General features: G+C 34.2%; 1 protein-coding gene across 1 annotated transcript; it reads left to right on the top strand.

The window, feature by feature from the left end:
* Positions 1-560: 560 nt before the first annotated feature.
* On the top strand, positions 561-17,047 carry LOC105040698 (long chain acyl-CoA synthetase 4). The gene is given in 17 exon segments (XM_073253437.1): positions 561-936; positions 1,286-1,349; positions 1,441-1,530; positions 3,124-3,180; positions 3,459-3,507; positions 3,971-4,047; positions 5,981-6,008; positions 6,110-6,204; positions 6,749-6,916; positions 7,110-7,220; positions 7,294-7,332; positions 7,335-7,389; positions 12,954-13,199; positions 14,868-14,917; positions 14,920-15,009; positions 16,616-16,817; positions 16,935-17,047. Coding segments are annotated over 17 exon segments (1,587 nt in total). The 5' UTR covers positions 561-784; the 3' UTR covers positions 16,949-17,047.
* The last annotated feature ends 897 nt before the right edge of the window (positions 17,048-17,944 follow it).

Raw genomic sequence — 17,944 nt, 5'->3', positions numbered from 1 at the left:
TAATATATTATAATATAATATTAGATCATAATAATTTATTGTATTAATATAATACTAATATATTAATATTATATTAATATAATATGAATATTTTAATATAATAAATTTATTAATATAAAAAATATAATATTATATTAATATAAATATTATATTAATATTAATAAAAATATTATATTAATGTAAATATTAAAATAATATTCAAATATAATAAATATTTATATTATATTTATATAAATATTAAGATAATATTAATATAATATTATATTACCATTCAATATTTTATCATAATCATCCATTGATATTTTACTAAATTTTAGTTATAGATCTTAAAAAAATATTAAAAAAAAATAAAAATACCATCACTTCTCATGCCACAAGAAGTGTTAAAATCTATTTTTTAATAAATTTTTATTTTTTATAAAATATAAAAAATATTTTTTTATAAAAATATATTTTTTTATTTTTTTTTAAATTTTAATTAAATAATTTTTTTTTTCATACTCCTAAAAAAATACCTCTTTTCCCTTCACTTCCCGTCAACCAAACGAGTCCCTAGCGGGTTGACGAAACGGAGGAATAGAGATACAAATAGGAAGGGTGAGGGCGGCGAAAGACGGACGAGAGCATTAAAGAAGAAACCCGACTACTTCCCTCCTGTATTTCTCCCGTACAAGCCCTGCGAATAAAAAGGTTGTTTCATTCTGTTCCAAGAACGGAACTTTCGCTCCCTTCACCGCGTTTAAATCCAAAACTCTTGTAGGGTTTGGCGTGGAGAGGCGGAGCGATGGCGCAAATGAAGCACTCGGTGGAGGTGGAGAAGGGACAGGAGGGCGGCGACGGCGAGCCTTCCGTCGGCCCTGCCTACCGGAGCGTCTTCGCCAAGGACGGCTTCCCACCGCCCATCCCCGGCTTGGAGAGCTGTTGGGACGTTTTCCGGTTTGTTTCTTCAAATCTCTTCTTCTATGAATACCTCCACTACCACCATTCTATGAGACGATGGAAGTCCATTCCATCGTTTCTCTTTCCGTTTCTTGTTCGTCTTCTTGGCGTCCTCGATGTTTGGTCTCCGACCGTCTGATGCAATAACTTGGTTCTTGGTTTCTTTTGAAGATGGGTTATCTTGACACTTTGTTTGTCTTTTCTTTAAAAAACATTTGTTGTTTAAAAATCTTAATTCGGCTAGCCTCCAAATTTTTCTTTTTCTTTTCTTTTTTTTTTTTTTCTTTTAACGATTCTTGAGAGAAGATCTTGGTCGTGTCTGAACATGCCTATTCTTATGGATCAGCATGTCGGCGGAGAGGAATCCCAAGAACCAAATGCTTGGCCAGCGGGAAGTTGTAGATGGGATGGTTAGTCATCTTATCAACAGTGCCACTAGACATGGTTTCTTGATCTCGATTTTGTTGACTCCTCTTTCTTTCTTTCCTTTTTGTGATGCAGCCGGGTGAATATGTTTGGTTGACTTACGAAGAAGTATATGATATCGTCTTGAAACTTGGGGTTTCCATCCACAGTTGTGGAGTTGAGCAGGTAAGGTTTTATTTCTTTAAAAGCAGGTAAGGTTTTTTTTCTTTAAAAAACTATCTCTGATGTTTTTGTTTGTTTTGTGTTTAACTGCTGATATTATTTTTAGCAAGTCATCTTGATTGGGAGAAATAAGAATGTCTAGTTTGGTTTTAATATGTATAAGAGTCGTTAAAAGAAGATTTTATTATGTTTATTAAAGAGTTGGTTAAAGTTTTTTAATAAAAATCTTCAATCATTGTTAGTTACTATTGGTAAAAATAAAGTCTTCTTTCCATTCGTCGATGAACTTCAGGAAGAATTACAGGAATGGAAAAGAAAAATAAAAAAGGATAAATCTAGAGAGGACCTTAATTTTGATTATCAAGATGGCAAAAAATTTAGAAGGCCAAAGAAACAAACAGAAATAAATAAAATCGGGTAACATCTGTTTAGACACATCATGGGAACTGCCGTTGGCTAAAATATCATAGACTAGGATGCGTGGCAATAGAAAGGCAAGAGATCAGTCAAGAAGTATGAATACATGCATTTCTAGCCTGCAAGAAAGCGATTCATGCAACCTTTCTTTGAGCTTGCAAAAACTAGCCTACTAGTTGCACCAGCTAAATTCTGATCTGTGCAAAGCTAAACAAATCCTTATACCATCAGCCCATGGTCCAAGGAGTTAATGTGAGCCAAGGAAAAAAGCATGCAATGGGTTTAGGTGCTTGGATCTTCCAATAAATGAGCTGATTGAATTTCATGATAAGATAGTCAAGGACAGTTTTCTGTATCCATATCGTTGATACAAAAATCAAATACCGGCCCTGATTTAAGCTGCATCAAGAGAACGAATAACTGGAGATACTCTACAGAGGTCCTGGAGATTGGTCCTATACCGTTTGCCTTCTAAGCCTGCTTTCAAACATCACAGGAGTTTGCTAATTTCAAGTTTCCAGGCCCAATTTAAAGACAACTTACAGTTTTGTTGACTTTGCCATAGTTATCAAGTGGTTACCACTGAATATCAAGTCAGATACCTTCAGAATTTTTACAATTTTCTAGATAACATTCTTTCTTTTGTATCTACATGGCTACCTTGGTTTTAGCTGCAATTGATACTTTTGCTCATGTTTGTAAATATTCAAATTATTTTAGGAGGTGTTCCGGTTTTAGAGCTTGTACAAAAGATCATTCCAATCTAACACTTTTACATTAAAAGAAAATCCAAAGTGTTCATTACTTTTTCAAATTCGAATCAGGACTTCCAATTTATTGAAAATGAGGATGGACTCATCCATGTATTGCTGGTGGCACTCTTGATGGTTTTGTCTAGATATGTTTGACAAGTTTTTATCATTATAAGTATAAACTGATGTTGTTAAGCTTAGATTTGTGCTCATATCGATAAGTGTTTGTCTTGGCCTTTTCCATTTGGACTGTTGACTTGCTGGATTCAGCATATATATTCTACTCTTCAACCACCTTTGTGTTCAGGGTTATTTCAGTATTTCCTGGATATAAGTTTCTTTCCATGCCGGCTGTTTTCATTTATTAACATATTTTATGATAAGTATATTGAAATTCAGAGCTGATTGCTTTAATTGCTTGTTTCAGGGTGGTCGTTGTGGTATCTATGGTGCCAACTGCCCTGAGTGGATCATCAGTATGGAGGTACTTTAAATTTATTTATATTATTTTGTTTAAAGCAAATCTAATTTGTATTGTCTCTTGAAATTTTCAACTAGCACTATCAAAGAAGAGGCTATCAAGTATTTATTTGCTGTTTTAGACTGTAATGTTTTCAATGAGTTATTATCTTTAACATTCACTATCATGCACGAAGCTATATGATATTTCTATGTGGTTGGAAGATGTCGTAGTAAATAATTCATTGATGTGTATTGCTGTTTGCTCCTATTTATCTTGTGAATGTTATATGACGTCTGCAGGCTTGCAATGCTTATGGGGTCTACTGTGTTCCCCTGTATGATACCCTAGGCATGTGGTTATTACAAATCTTTATGGATTTGAAAATGCATGTGAAGAGAAACACAATTATAATGCAAAAGCATTCTCTTTTTGAAATTGGTGCTCCTGAACTTGTGCAAAATCTTGGTTATAGTATTTCCTCCTAGACTATGGAAGATCAAGTTAAATTTGATATTGACTTTAACTGATGCACTTCTCTGTGTGTGTGTGCGTGCGCGCGCGCACGTGTGTGTGATCTATTTTGTTGGCTTCTTTCTGTTATATTCTGATATAGGATCCTTTTAGCATGTTAAAATCCCCTTTTTCACAAGGATGAATCCTGATACCTGTCACTAGTTATTTTGGTTGTCATTGCTTCCAATCCTTAGCTATGACAGTGGAAGCAAGTTACTTGGATGTTTAAATTTCTTCTACTTTATGATGATAACTATGGTATATAATGATTCAGCTATTCCATTTCTTGGTCTTGCAGGTGCTGGTGCTATAGAATTCATTATATGCCATGCGGAGATTCAAATTGCTTTTGTGGAGGAAAAAAAGATTGTGGAGGTGTGGGAACTTTTCAAGTGCTTAGAGAATTTGTTTTACTTTTATATAAAGTTTACTAGTAAATAATAATTAATTAAAGGTCTGGAACTTTTTTGGCACCCTCTACTAACGCTTTTGAATTAGTTCACAATTTATATTTTTGTTTATTTATTGTACATTACTATTATTATTTTTGTTTGAAACATTGACTTTTTCAAAGAAATTTCTTGACCTGTCTTGCAATAAGCATATTCTCTTTTGGATGCCAACAATCCCTGCTGCCTTGTTTAGATCTTCACCTTTTTCTCAAGTTCTTTTCCTGCTCGAGCATGTTCTAGTATAGCTAATTTTCATTTTTCCTGGTACATTTCAATTTTTAGATTTTCTGACATTTCATATTTTATTTTATATCTTATGATTTCAATTTGCAAAGGTTTTAGTTGTATTTATGACATCCTTTTCCTCTTTGCGGTTTGCAGTTTCTCTCTGGTTTTAGAATGCTCAATCTTACTTTTCTTTGATATAAAATATGTCATTTTCTTTCAACTAATGGTGAATTGAGATTGCATGTGGACCAGTATGTTATTATGTTAACTCAAATATCAAAATCATTTTTTGGAGAGTAAGAAAATAGTTCAATTTAACATCAATTAGAGAGAGGAAAATCAGTTCGTACATAACAAATTTGGTGTTCTGACTACTTCATTAAGCTACCTTGTTTGAGATTTTTCTCTACCTCTCCTACTTCTTGATTTTTGCAGAAGATTTTATGCCGATTCTGTCGCTTCATTGTTTGCATTGGTTTTTCTTAATGGTTTGAGTAGGAAAAGACAGCCTGGATGCTGTGCTTCAGCTCTCAATTTCCCTGGCCATGTACTCAAATAAATAGGAAATCCATTAATAATTTCTACCATGTTGAAATTTCACTTGAAACCTGAGCAGATTGATTTCATAGGCAATATATTTTAACTCTTTCATGTTTGAATAAATGGTAGAGTTAGAGTAGTTTTAGTTTTTGCTCAAGTATGGAATTTATATCATGATTGATATTAAGCGTTTTATATTTATGAGTTCCCACATTTTAGCCGGACTATGAATACTTCCCAGATTTTAGCAGTAGAAATATATATATGTCATAAAGCCTTAGAGAAAGGCATAAAAGTTTTCAAATGAAAGACAAAAAAGGTGGAAAAATAGATGGAATAAGAGAGGAAGAAGAATATGAAGGAAAAAGACCGGAAGGTCGAATCCACTGAAAGAGAATTTTCTTCATTCAAAATCAATCAGCACATAAGATTTTTAAACCATTCCTGTAACTAGATGACACCGAAAGCTACTAATAAATCCAAAATCCAACCCTTTATCAAACTAAGTCTATTTTTTTTTTTTAAGCTGAATTTTCCGAAAAATGGGTCCAAAAAAAATTTGAATATCGACTACCCTAATGATATGGGTTTTCTAATCAACTAAGGTTCGAACTTTTAAATTTTATAAATTTGCAAACCAATGAAGGTTCTCTAATCACTTCCTTAAATTTGATCCTTTAATTAACCCAACATAGATATGCTTTAGGCATACCTAAACAAGCCCTCAAAATGAAATCCCTCTGACAAGACCTTAAGGAAATTCAACTGGAAAATGATGATGCCTTTTATCCAGCTGCAATAGTCTACACGGACATTGACATGAACATGTAAAGGATAAGTGGTGCTTGTGAAGGTGTGCTAGGTTGTCTTCTTTTAGTTAAACGCAATCAAAATGTGAATCAGATGATATTGCATTTTGAAAATTAATTTCAGTTACTTAAATCAATCATGAAAAGTTGGTTTCTGACAATATTTAGTGTTAACTCGTAAGCCTATAATACTTCTTGAAATATCGAGATCTCTACACACTATCAATATTTATGACAATTTTATTCCACGAACTCTTAGTGAATCTTTGATCTTTCCAGGCGTTGAAAACCTTTCCCAATTTAACCAGTTCCTGAAAAATAATCTAGATTTGGTTTCTTCTGTTTTAGATCAGGCTCTTTGTGGACAAATTTTATGTTATATTGATGCTTTTTTCATTTTATTTACAGCAATTGTAAGTTTTGGAAAGGTCATTCCTGAGCAAAGAGAAGAGGTTGAAAAGTTTGGTTTGGCAATTTATTCTTGGGATGAATTCTTGCACTTGGTATGTCAATGGCTTTGACTTCTGAACTTTCTTACATCAAATCATTTGTGACACATACATTTTCTAGAGCAACATTTTTCTTTAGTTTCTGAATACTTTGTGACCAAACTCAATAAACTTATCTGGTTACTTGTATGCACCATTTTCTTGTGCGATGTCCTATTAATCTGTTTGATTACCATGTTGTTACACTGGAAAAGTTGTGGTTAAAAAAGCTATGCTAATATTTCCAAGTTTGACTCACTACACTAGATCTATTGTAAGTTAAGTATTGGAAACCAAGGTTTGCCGTATCAGTTGGTACTGTGCTGTACCGATACTGAACCGATATGTAGTCTTCTACTGTACTGACAGTCAGTACGCCTTGTTGAATGCCATTGGTGGTAATAATGTATTTTTCTCTTTATCTTTATTGTTTATTATTTTTGCTTTAGTGGAAAATGCAAATCATCCCTTTCACACTAATAGATAAGATTGGTTTTTTCAGCTATTATCCAGAAGATACACTGTTTTCTTAAAGATGATATTTGGAAGTTTTTCAGAGGGAGATAATCAACAATTTGATCTTCTAGTAAGAATGAAGACAGATATCTGTACTATAATGTACTCAGGTGGAACAATTGGTGACCATAAGGGTGTAATGATATGCAACGAAAGCATTTTTACTCTTATTGCTGGGGTAGGTTGGCTACTTCATTGTGTAAAAGAACATGTATACTCATATAATTCTTTTGTTACTTCATTGCACTAGAAAAAATACCTTCTTGTATTGAAATCCAAAGCTTTTAGCTCAATCCAGTTTTGGCTCTAATTTTTATCTATCAGCATTTGTTTATACTGTGGCATGATGCTGATTGAACCAATATTGTTTTTTAATCCATGCTTTGCTACTTTATTTGGTACAGTTGCATGATGATGATGTTTATTTGTTCTATCTGCCTTTGGCACATATTTTTGATCGAGTAATTGAGGAATTGTTTATTTTTCATGGGGCCTCAATTGGATTTTGGCATGGGGTAAGCCAGTTAACTAGAAGATATGCTATTTGATTAAAAAATCATTAAGTAATACTAATTTTTCCATTTTCAGGATGTCAAATTATTAGTTGAAGATATCAAGGATTCAAGGTGCTAAAACCAACAATCTTTTGTGTTGTTCCACTTGTACTAGATCGGATATACGCAGGTGGAGTTTTAAGATTAAGTTTTCAAGTGTGTTGCCACCCCTGCATGTACTAATATATCTTCACATGCTAGTCTATGTATAGGTTGGCAGAATTTTGTCATGTCAAAAATATGCTTGATATTGTTCATAATCATTCACTTGTCTAACCTTCTCTGTTTCTTCATGATTATTTTTAATATCTTCATGGCCTCTGCATCACTAGAAACTCAGTTGGCCCAGTCCTCTTAAAGGTTTGAAGCAAAAAAAATAAAAAGGGAGCAAAGAGTTTTAAGATTTAAGTTTTCAAGTGTGTTGCCACCCCTGCATGCACTAATATATCTTCACATGCTAGTCTATGTATAGGTTAGCGGAATTTTGTCATGTCAAAAATATGCTTGATATTGTTCATAATCATTCACTTGTCCAACTTTCTCTATGTTTTCATGATTACTTTAAAATCTTCATGGTCTTTGCATCACTAGAAACTCAGTTGGCTCAGTCCTCTTAAAGGTTTGAAGCAAAAAAAAAGAGAGCAAAGAGATTATATGATATAACTTTGGAAATAGATCTGCTTGTGTAATTAAAAGGGGATTCAATTCTTTGTCCCTGCTCTGCTAACCCTTGGTCAATGTCAATCCCTTTTGGGGGTGTTTGGTATGAGATGATCCACCTAAGATTAAGGATGATGTGGGTGGAGGTGATGAGATCATCATGTTTGGTTGCACTATAGTGATCCTGCGTGACAATGATTTCAAATCACTCACACTTCTCAAATCACCATCCAACACGGTGATACGAAATCCGCTCTTGAGGACAGATATTTAATATCACTCCATCACGATGATTTTATATTAAAATATGTTAACCAAAATACCCTCATGATCTAGAGACTTTCTGGAGAGGAAATCATTTCTTTTTGCTGCGATACTTTTTCCGCACGTGGGTAGTTGGGGCGTCATCTCCACAAAAGAGAAGGATATCCTTCTTTTTCTCGTCGTGGTGATTAGAAAGTGAAAAAATCTATTAAATTTTTTTTTCTGAAACTTTTCTACTCCAATCCTCAATCCCAACTCCCAAAGCAGGGTGACTCGAAGCAGCGATTTCATTTTCTCAACCCAATCATGATAATTTGAGGCTTTCCTCTTCTTCCATCTCTCCTCAGTCATTTTTTCCTTTTCGATTTTTCTATTATCTCTTTCTTTTTCAAAATATCAAAGCGTAAGATGTTATTTAGGGAGAATAACTAGCAGTACAAGTATTTAAGATTTTCATTTGAGGTATGTATATATTTTTGGTATTATATGATCGGTGATCTTGGATGCGTGTAGCATACTGAACAAGTTACTTGTACATACCGGGGATTTTTACTCATTGTACTGTGGCCAACCAAATATAGTGATCTTAGATGATTAGGGATTATATTATCCCAAGATTCGGATCGCCAGTGATCTTAGATTACCGTGGTAATCTTAGTTGGGTCACCAACCGTCCCCTTTCAATTTTACAAGAAGATCTGTTTCCAAAGGTTGAATTGTATTATCTCTTTGCTCTGATTTATACATCTGCATTCCCCATGTGTCGATACAGAAGCGCAGTACAGAAACATAGCCATGGGTTGGTCAGGGTATGATATACCTCGTACTGACATATTGTATTCTTAAGGAATCAGTGCAGCAGAAGTACAATGTGTTGGTACAGGTTTTACCAAGCCCATCCTGTTCTCCTACTGTAATGGATAGGTATTGAGGATAGGTATTGAAAACCTTGATTTTCAATTTATCACTTGGGGATTCTTTTAAAGTGTGTTTTCCCCAGTACTGTTCCTTATCATGTATCACCTTTTGCATCTGTTTCCCAGCATGACAACGATGATCTGAGGTCCAAAATGACCATACTTAAAGACTCCAAATGGGGGAAGAAACACCATCTTAAACAAACAGTCTACACAAGAAATGAAATCTTAATTCCATTAAATAATTTGACTATATCATGATAAGGAAACGATATTTTCTAGTAGGAACGCTAATGATTGGATTTAAATTATAGTTCAGAATTGTAAATCATTTATCTCTGAGGAAATTATAGTTCACTTGACTCAGTCTTAGACAGATACCTTCCATGATTCTGAACATGCATATTGTTCATTTTATCTTTACTTTTTAGTATATGCTATTTCTAATACCATTGTAATAACTGTATCTTCGTTTCGTGATTCTGTTTTTATGTGTGAAATGGTAATCCTACAGCAAACTACATAAAATGAGGAGGGGAAGTAAGCATGAGGAAGCAGCTCCAATTTTTGATAGAATAGTTGTCAACAAGGTGGCTGAAGATTTTCAAAAAGCTATTGCTCAAACTGTTATTTTCAAAGTACTGGCCCTTTAAGATTTGTTCTGTGCTTTATGAATTTGGATCTCCCATGTGGGAATGTACGACTTGTCCTGTCTGGAGCAGCTCCTTTAGCTACCCATGTTGAAACCTTTTTACGGGTGGTAACCTGTGCACATCTTGAACAGGTTAGGGTATGCAACTATATCATCTTAGATGATCAACTTTTTTGTTTACTTAAATAATAAAATATATTATAAATGATGATTTAATCAACCTAATTGCAACTGCTGAAGTGGTTTAATAGTGCTGCATAACCATTTGAAAAACTGTAATTTTTGGAATTGCAGTTCCTTTTCTTTTAAAAAAAATGTGAATCAACTGATTTCTTTGATTTTTGTGATAACTAGAAAACTCATATATCATTGCTCCATTAAACTCCTAGAGTGGCTGAACGGTGCTGTTTCTCAATTTTACATTTTACACTCTCATTTTAGTCGAGAGAGCATATATTTCAGTCATTTATTGTAATTTAGCTTTTCTCATGAATGCGATGTGCTCTCCACCACCAGCTCCATTTTTATTTAAAATTTACAATAATAATTGTTTTAAAATAAAACTATTTTAGCACATTTGCAAAAAAAAAAAGAAATTAAACTACTTTTTACCTTGTTTATCCTTCAATTCTTTAAGCATTGAGATTATCTTTTATATTAAATACTGTAGGTACATGCACAATTCAATAATGTGCACATCGATATCTCTAAAATTAGTGATTTTCATCACTTGATTGGATTTCTACCAAAGGTACAGCTTTTCACTAGAACTGCAAATTGGGTTGCACAGATGTGCAGTGTAGGCTTTATTAGTGTACAACTTGCTTAGACTCACATTTTCAACAAGATCTTTCAAAAGATTTTAGTCTGCACCTTGCTTAAACCTAAAATAACAATCCAGTAGTAAACTCAGGCTGACTTTTTCGAGCAATTTGAGCATGACAACTTGGCTCAACCAAGCTTAAACCCAATATGGTGCTTACGTATTTTAAGATGACATGTTAGTTGATTCATACAAAATAACGACTTAAAGATGACAAGTTGTCACTTCAGCTTGGCTTAGGCACCATAGTACTATGCCCATCTACAGACCAGTAACGTTATAACTTCCAATTCAGTTGTTCATGGTTAAAGGAATTAAATACCATGTACTTGGATTGACCAGTTGTCACTGCAGCTTGGCTTAGCCACCATGGATATATTTATTAAGCCCATCTTCAGACCAGTAATAACAAACTAATTCTCTTCATGACCTTGCCAAACCTGTTCATGTTCTAATTTAAAACCAAATTATGTGAACCAGAGACCTTATTCTGTTCTAGTTTAAAACCAAATTATGTGAACCAGACATCTTATTCTGCTTTAAACTCAGGCTGATGGTTGTAGGGCCTTCAGGCCTTACCATCCCAAATCCATTCTTTCACCAGCTGGAGATTGGCTAAGAACCAACAATGGGCTGGATCCAAACTTGGACCTAGAATTCAGCTAGTTGGTTTAAGATCAAAGGTTAAACTCCTAGATACTTGACATGGTTGTTCAGTGGTAGATTGGGAACTTTATCTTTAGGGACAGCTAGCTTGTGCCCCACTAATAGTTTTTAAGATGTTGGATTAGCTGGCATCCTGTTGATAGTTTTTAAGTTGTTGGAACTTGACCTCTCCCTGTCCTCCTTGCCTCCCCCTTTCCCCAATCCAAATGGTCCACCATCACAATTGATAACAGAACATAGAAAAATTTAATTTGAAATCTCTTTCCTTATATTCTAATCTGGCTTAATTCAGTCGTAATTGAAAAATGCTCTGTTACTGCTAACATTGGAAACTAAATTTCTTCATTTTATAGCCCCCCATAGGGTCTCAACAATTACTTTGATGTAGATCCAATAGCATAATATGTTAGACAACATATAGTAAATAAATCTGAAATGTCAGATGGGCAACTGACGTCTCTTTTCCCTGGCTCCGCCAGTGATGATTGCCAAGTATTCAGTTGTCCTAAATCTTGCAGATTTGCCTTCACAAAACCTATCAAATCAACACTTCTAGTTAACATGAACAAACCATATAAAAGCATATCCATTTGTTGATCCATATTAACTATAATGTTTTAAATAATAAATGTCATTTTTTTTAGATTAAAGAAGAAGAAAATATGCAACATTTTACTATACATTTCTGTACTTTAAAATAAAATTGTGGAGCACTTGTAGTAGTTGAGAATTTAAGTTTCAACAATCAAGTTTTCATTTTCACGTGCCAGCCCATGCCAATACATGTGGGGTCGGTACTGGTACTAAGTGAGGTCCTCACATCACCTATTGATTCCATTTTTCAAATAGTTTTAATTTAAAAAAAATGATGGTGAGTCTTTTTAATATTTCTTTTTTTAGCACAATTCAGCACATGTGTTGGCACAGCATGGTTCGGTCCGCATGCACTGTTGCTTCTCCAGTCTTTGTCATCAATTGAACTGAAAATTCCTTAGATGGACATCATAAAGCATTGCAAGAACTGATATCTCTATTTAATGTTAATAGTGGCAATGTCATGCTGTGTTGTATTAACCATCCAAAAGTGTTGGCATTCCAAATTTTAAATGAAAAAAGAACTGAAATTTGTAGTCCATGACAGCTAAGACTGCTTTCACTCCAGTCCAGGCCTCATATTTTGCATCATTATTCGTCATGGATACTTTATAAAGTGCATTCATTTAAAATTGAAATCACTATTTCATATCTTAATCTCGAATGTATAGTTTTTGTCAACACTAGACTTCTTATGTTTTGTCAGTGCCTGAACAAACAGAGTTTGTGAACATGTGAACTGCCTGAAATTCTAGATCGAAAAGGGACTTTTCATTGAGGTCATTTAGAATTTGTAATTGAGCTGAGTTTGGTTTTCAAATCATGATTTCTAAGGCAGGAGGGTGTGGAGGTAAAATACATTCCAAAGACATTTTATCCCTATATGGAATCTTAAACTGGTCTTGTTTGTTTATTATATATTATCATGTTGTGGTGCCCTGGTAATGTAGTTTCCAAGATAAGCACTTTTATGGTTCAAGCTCATAAATCTATCTCATAGATCTAAAAGATTGAACCCTAACTTAACTATAAAAAATTGGTTGTATTTTTCATACTTGCACTGAATTTAAAGTTATTTTGATAATCTTTAAAAGCTGATAAACTTGTTCACATTTTAGGGCTGACAGAAACTTGTGCGGGAACATTTGTCTCTCTACCAAATGACTTCTCAATGCTTGGAACAGTGGGCCCTCCAGTACCAAATGTTGATGTGCACCTTGAGTCTGTTCCTGAAATGGGATATGATGCCCTCTCAAGCATACCCCATGGGGAAATCTGCATCAGAGGAAAAACCTTGTTCTCTGGATACCACAAAAGAGAGGATCTCACAAATGAAGTTATGATTGATGGGTGGTTTCACACAGGTTTTTTGTTCTTATAATGCCCTTGTCATTTCTATGTGCATGATGTAACAAGCTAATAACTAGCCATTGATATCAAAGCTCTCTAGTTCATGGTTTTAAATACTGCTACCAAATCTTGTATTATTGGTACCAATGGTACATACTGAAAAAGACTGCTTAAAAAAATAAAAAACTGTCATTATGCACCCACTAATGGAGCTGGGGGGACACTTGCCTGCTTAAAATTTTGGATTTTACTTGTTATGTCTTACTAGTTTAGGAAAATCTGGCTATTTTGCCCCTACAATCAGGATTCATTTTTTCAGTGAGTTATTAAGAAATTTCTGGTATATTTCCTCACCATAAATCTGAATTCAAATTGGGATCTCTATATATCATGCCCAAACAAAGCTTTTCATGTAGTCAAATATGTATGACTGATGGGCCCAACAGTGGAGGCAGTTTCTCCTCTGAAAAAATTGTTAATTTTTCATAAGGAAAATGTTATCAAAGATTTTTCATGACACGGTGATACCATATCAATTATCTTTCAAAAAATAAAAAAGATACCTAAATTGTGTCCCATTTTGAGTAGCATTTTCAATACTTAATTATTTCCTAGATTTTGAATTGTCCCAAATTGTATGAAGTAGATAGAGAAGTGGAGGAAGCTGTGGAGGTGACCAGCCTGATCCTTTACCCCTTAACCCTTTCTTGACAATTTTGACATAGTTACCAATACATGATTCCCTCTTCAACATAACTACCATGAGATATGAATGATTAGCAACAAGTAGTTCTCCATCTTATTTGTTTCCTTCAATCTCTTCTTTTTATCTTTCTTTCTTATGCCTTTTTATTCAGATTTCAATCATTGATCTACAAATTTTGAAACAAAATATAGTTGGCATATATCAAATTCTTTAAAAGAACATTGTCTCATCAAATTAAATGATCAATTTAGTGATCCAATTTTTTATTAACTTAAAAGAATATTGTTCATCTGTAATTATACAAGTTTTTTATTTTAATGAAGAATTTAACAATTTGACATTTCTTTGTGAATGCTGCAACAAGCATGTAACTAGCCATTAATATTGCAGCTCTCTAGATTAAGTGTTAAATATTGGTGCCGAACCCCATACCATTTTCCCAACAGAATGGTCCAGTATTGGTCCTGACAGCTTCAAAAAAATTGAAAAATTGCAGTGTGCACCGGTAAATCAGTATGATACCATCGTCCACATTGGCATGCACCAATTCGAGCTGGTAGAACCAGTATGTATCAATATATAGGGTTTCGGCATCCTAGCAACTGCTGGTGCAAATTTCCTGTCGGAACAGTACAGAACCAATTACAGCATCCAATTGTTTTTGAATCCATGCTCTACATTAAGTTAAACATCCATTGATCAACTTTTTGCTGGACCAGGTTACTCTGGTTGGGTATTACTCTTAGTTGTTTTTCCCTTTATATCAAAATTAAGCATCGACCAAGCATGTTCATACTTGGATAAATTAGGATACGTATTTATATACTTATAAACATTGATGTAAATATATTAACATCTGAGGTGATGCTCCATGTTTAATATCATGCTTGGCTCTTGTCATAAAATCTACATGCACTACTCATGTGGATCTATATATTTAGTGCATTATTCTTAACCTGGTTCTGTTTTACTGCAGGGGACATTGGTGAATGGCAACCAGATGGAAGCATCAAAATCATTGATAGGAGAAAAAAAATATCTTCAAACTTTCGCAAGGAGAGTACATTGCAGTTGACAATCTGGAGAACATCTATAGTCTTATTTCTGATATAGAGTCTGTATGTCTTGCAAACAATAACTTGTAGAAGAACCTATGTTTGTTATTTCTATTTTTCTCCGACATGTTATTGCTTCAGATTTTTTTTTTAAAAGATATATCTTCTGCATTCTTTTCGTTATATAGACTGCCCATATAGACATGCCACGGATTGTCCAGGACTCAAGGGTATGGTGTAAGAGATATTTTCAGAACATTCTAACGAGGAGCATGATGTTCATATTCCTTTATTTCATATATCTAGTAGCCTCCTGATGCCGGGAAGAAAGAGATGGAGGCGCTGCTAGTGAATGTAGATGCTGTTATTTAGTTGGAATTTTGCTTCTAGAATATTTTGCAATCATTGCATGCAATGGATTCTTAGAAGAAATTTTAGTATAAGATTTATAAGAGAACTTCTAATTTTGTTTGGTCAGGGAGTGAGGTTTTGAAAGATAGTGCAGGCACTAAACATGAGAACAAATAATGAGAACATTTAAGATAGATATTGAATCAATAAGGACAGTAAAGGCAACGAGTATTTAGCAAGTGCAATACACTTGTTATAATTGTGGGTTGGAAGGGGAAAAAAAGTGGTTGTCAGTATTCTTTTGGCCTTTTTAAGTTCATATATGAAATTAATTTTTCATGAAATACAATTTTTCATGCTTGTTAAGAAAGGAAAACATGTTTATGATATAGGCTTCACATCATGTAAGCAGGCCTCAATAAAATGGTAGTTTCAAGTGTTTGTGTCAAGTAGGTAAGCTTTTCAGCTGGTGCATTACAAAGCCATTCTAAGGCGTTTTGGTTATATATAGGACAGATGGCTGCATTGAAGAAAATTAAGACATCCATTACCATAAGGTAAAGAAATTAGATAATTGTAGAAAACAGCGCTGAATTGCCAAAGATACCGAAGGGGACTTTGAGATATTGAATAAATTGAATCATTTAAGGGGGAAAGATTTAAAAATGCTAACTTTGATATGTATAGGTTGTAAAAAATTTTCTAAAAATCCAGATCCCAGATAAAGCTTATTTTCCATTTATGGCTATCATTATTATCCTGCTGTAGGTTATAACAAGTTGAAACATTCAACAACATTTTCTTTATGCCCAGATTATCTATTTTTATTTGTTTATGTTTCATGTAGTGTTTAGTGCATGGCTACCTACAAAGAAAGAGAGAAAAATGGACCCGTCGTGATGTTTTTGCAAGTCCTGTATTAAGGATCCATTCACAATTTTAGTTTCTTTTATTAAGTTATTATTTTCCTCTAATCTTAAAAGCCAACTTCTGCATCTTTGGCTGCAAAGTGCCATTAAATTTTAAAAATGCCGCCTGATGGTGCAAACAAAGCTGGCAATTAACTGCTATATGTGCTCAAAGTGCAAGGGGCCACCGAGTTGTGGAATGATAATAAATGATGATGACTTCATATGTTGTTGTTGTTTAGCGTGTAGCAATTACAACAGCAAATTATGATAGTACAATTAGTAAATTAAAAGCATAATTTGAATAGGTAATGTAAATCTTTGGAACTAGTTCTGTTATTTGTATTTTCTTATCATCGGGCTCTATGAATCCTTTATCTCGTTGAGTAATTGAGATGATTCTGTTCCAGATATGGATATATGGGAATAGCTTCGAGTCTTTCCTGGTTGCCATTGTAAATCCCAACAAACAGGCTCTCCAGCATTGTGCTGAAGAGAATGGAAAAAGTGGAGATTATCCTGCGCTGTGTGAGAACCACAGAGCCAGAGAATATATCCTTGGAGAGCTTTCAAAGATTGCTAGAGCAAAGAAGGTCAAAGTTCATAACTCAGGTTTAGTTGTTTGTTTTCTTTATTTTTATTAATTAAAAGCCATTCTCATTTGCTGGCTACATGGCTTTCAAATTCCTGGAACTTGACCCATATTGTTTCTTAGCTATGTTTTGACAGTTGAAAGGTTTTGAGTTCATAAAAGCTGTTCACCTTGACCCAGTACCATTTGACATGAAGCGTGATTTGCTTACCCCAGAGTACTCAAAGAAGCGGCCACAATTGCTCAAGTACTACCAGGTTATTTGTCTTGTCTTCTCTTTTAACTGCAAGAATTCCATGACTCATAGCTAGAGGCATGTGTCCATTTTCCTGTTGTGTGCAATTGTTTGCTTGTTTTGCTTGCTTAGTGATGGTTTTACAGCAATCTGGTTGGCTGTTAAACCATTCATGGTTCTTCAAAACCAAAAACATTCTTTTTTCTTGAGACAGAGAGAAAGGGAGGGAACACACTTAGGGGTGGCAACGGGTTAGGTCACCAATATCTGTACCCGTCCTACAATTAAAAATTCTATATCCATACCTGTCCCATATCCACATCGGATCGGATTGGGTCAAATAGAAATACGGATCGGATTGGGTTAAATACACATAAACATTATAAAATAATTATAATTTTGAAAGAGAGATATGGATTAAAGTTATATTGGATCGGATTCAGGATGGGATATACCATTATCCATATCCAACCTGAACTCATTTAGGATATTTTTTCTAGAACCCATATCCGTCCTAGGTTCTAATCGGATCGGGTACTTGACGGGTCGGCTAAAATTACCATCGCTAGACACACCCATGTTATAATTCCCCATGTTCATATTTTTGGGATGCATCATCCAAGAATCAAACTTTGGAACCTCTGGGTGCTAAGCAAAAGGGTTTGACCCTTGCTGCAAGCCCTGATTAACAAGACGTCTTGTGCTGTTCATTCCTTGCATTTTATTTTATGAAGCACATCTTTTTAATTGTGCCAAGATACTTGATCTAAAATGCGTAACATTCTAACTCATTAATGTATATTCAGAGTATCATCAATGAGCTATACAACAACACCAGGTGATCGAGTGATTTTGCAAGTTTAACTGACGTACACACTGAATTGTTTGTTCGTCCCTTTCCAATGTGTTGTT

Source organism: Elaeis guineensis, chromosome 3 (assembly GCF_000442705.2).
Source record: "Elaeis guineensis isolate ETL-2024a chromosome 3, EG11, whole genome shotgun sequence".
Taxonomy (NCBI): domain Eukaryota; kingdom Viridiplantae; phylum Streptophyta; class Magnoliopsida; order Arecales; family Arecaceae; genus Elaeis; species Elaeis guineensis.
Note: the sequence above shows the minus strand (reverse complement) of the source record. Positions and strands in the feature narration are given on the sequence as shown.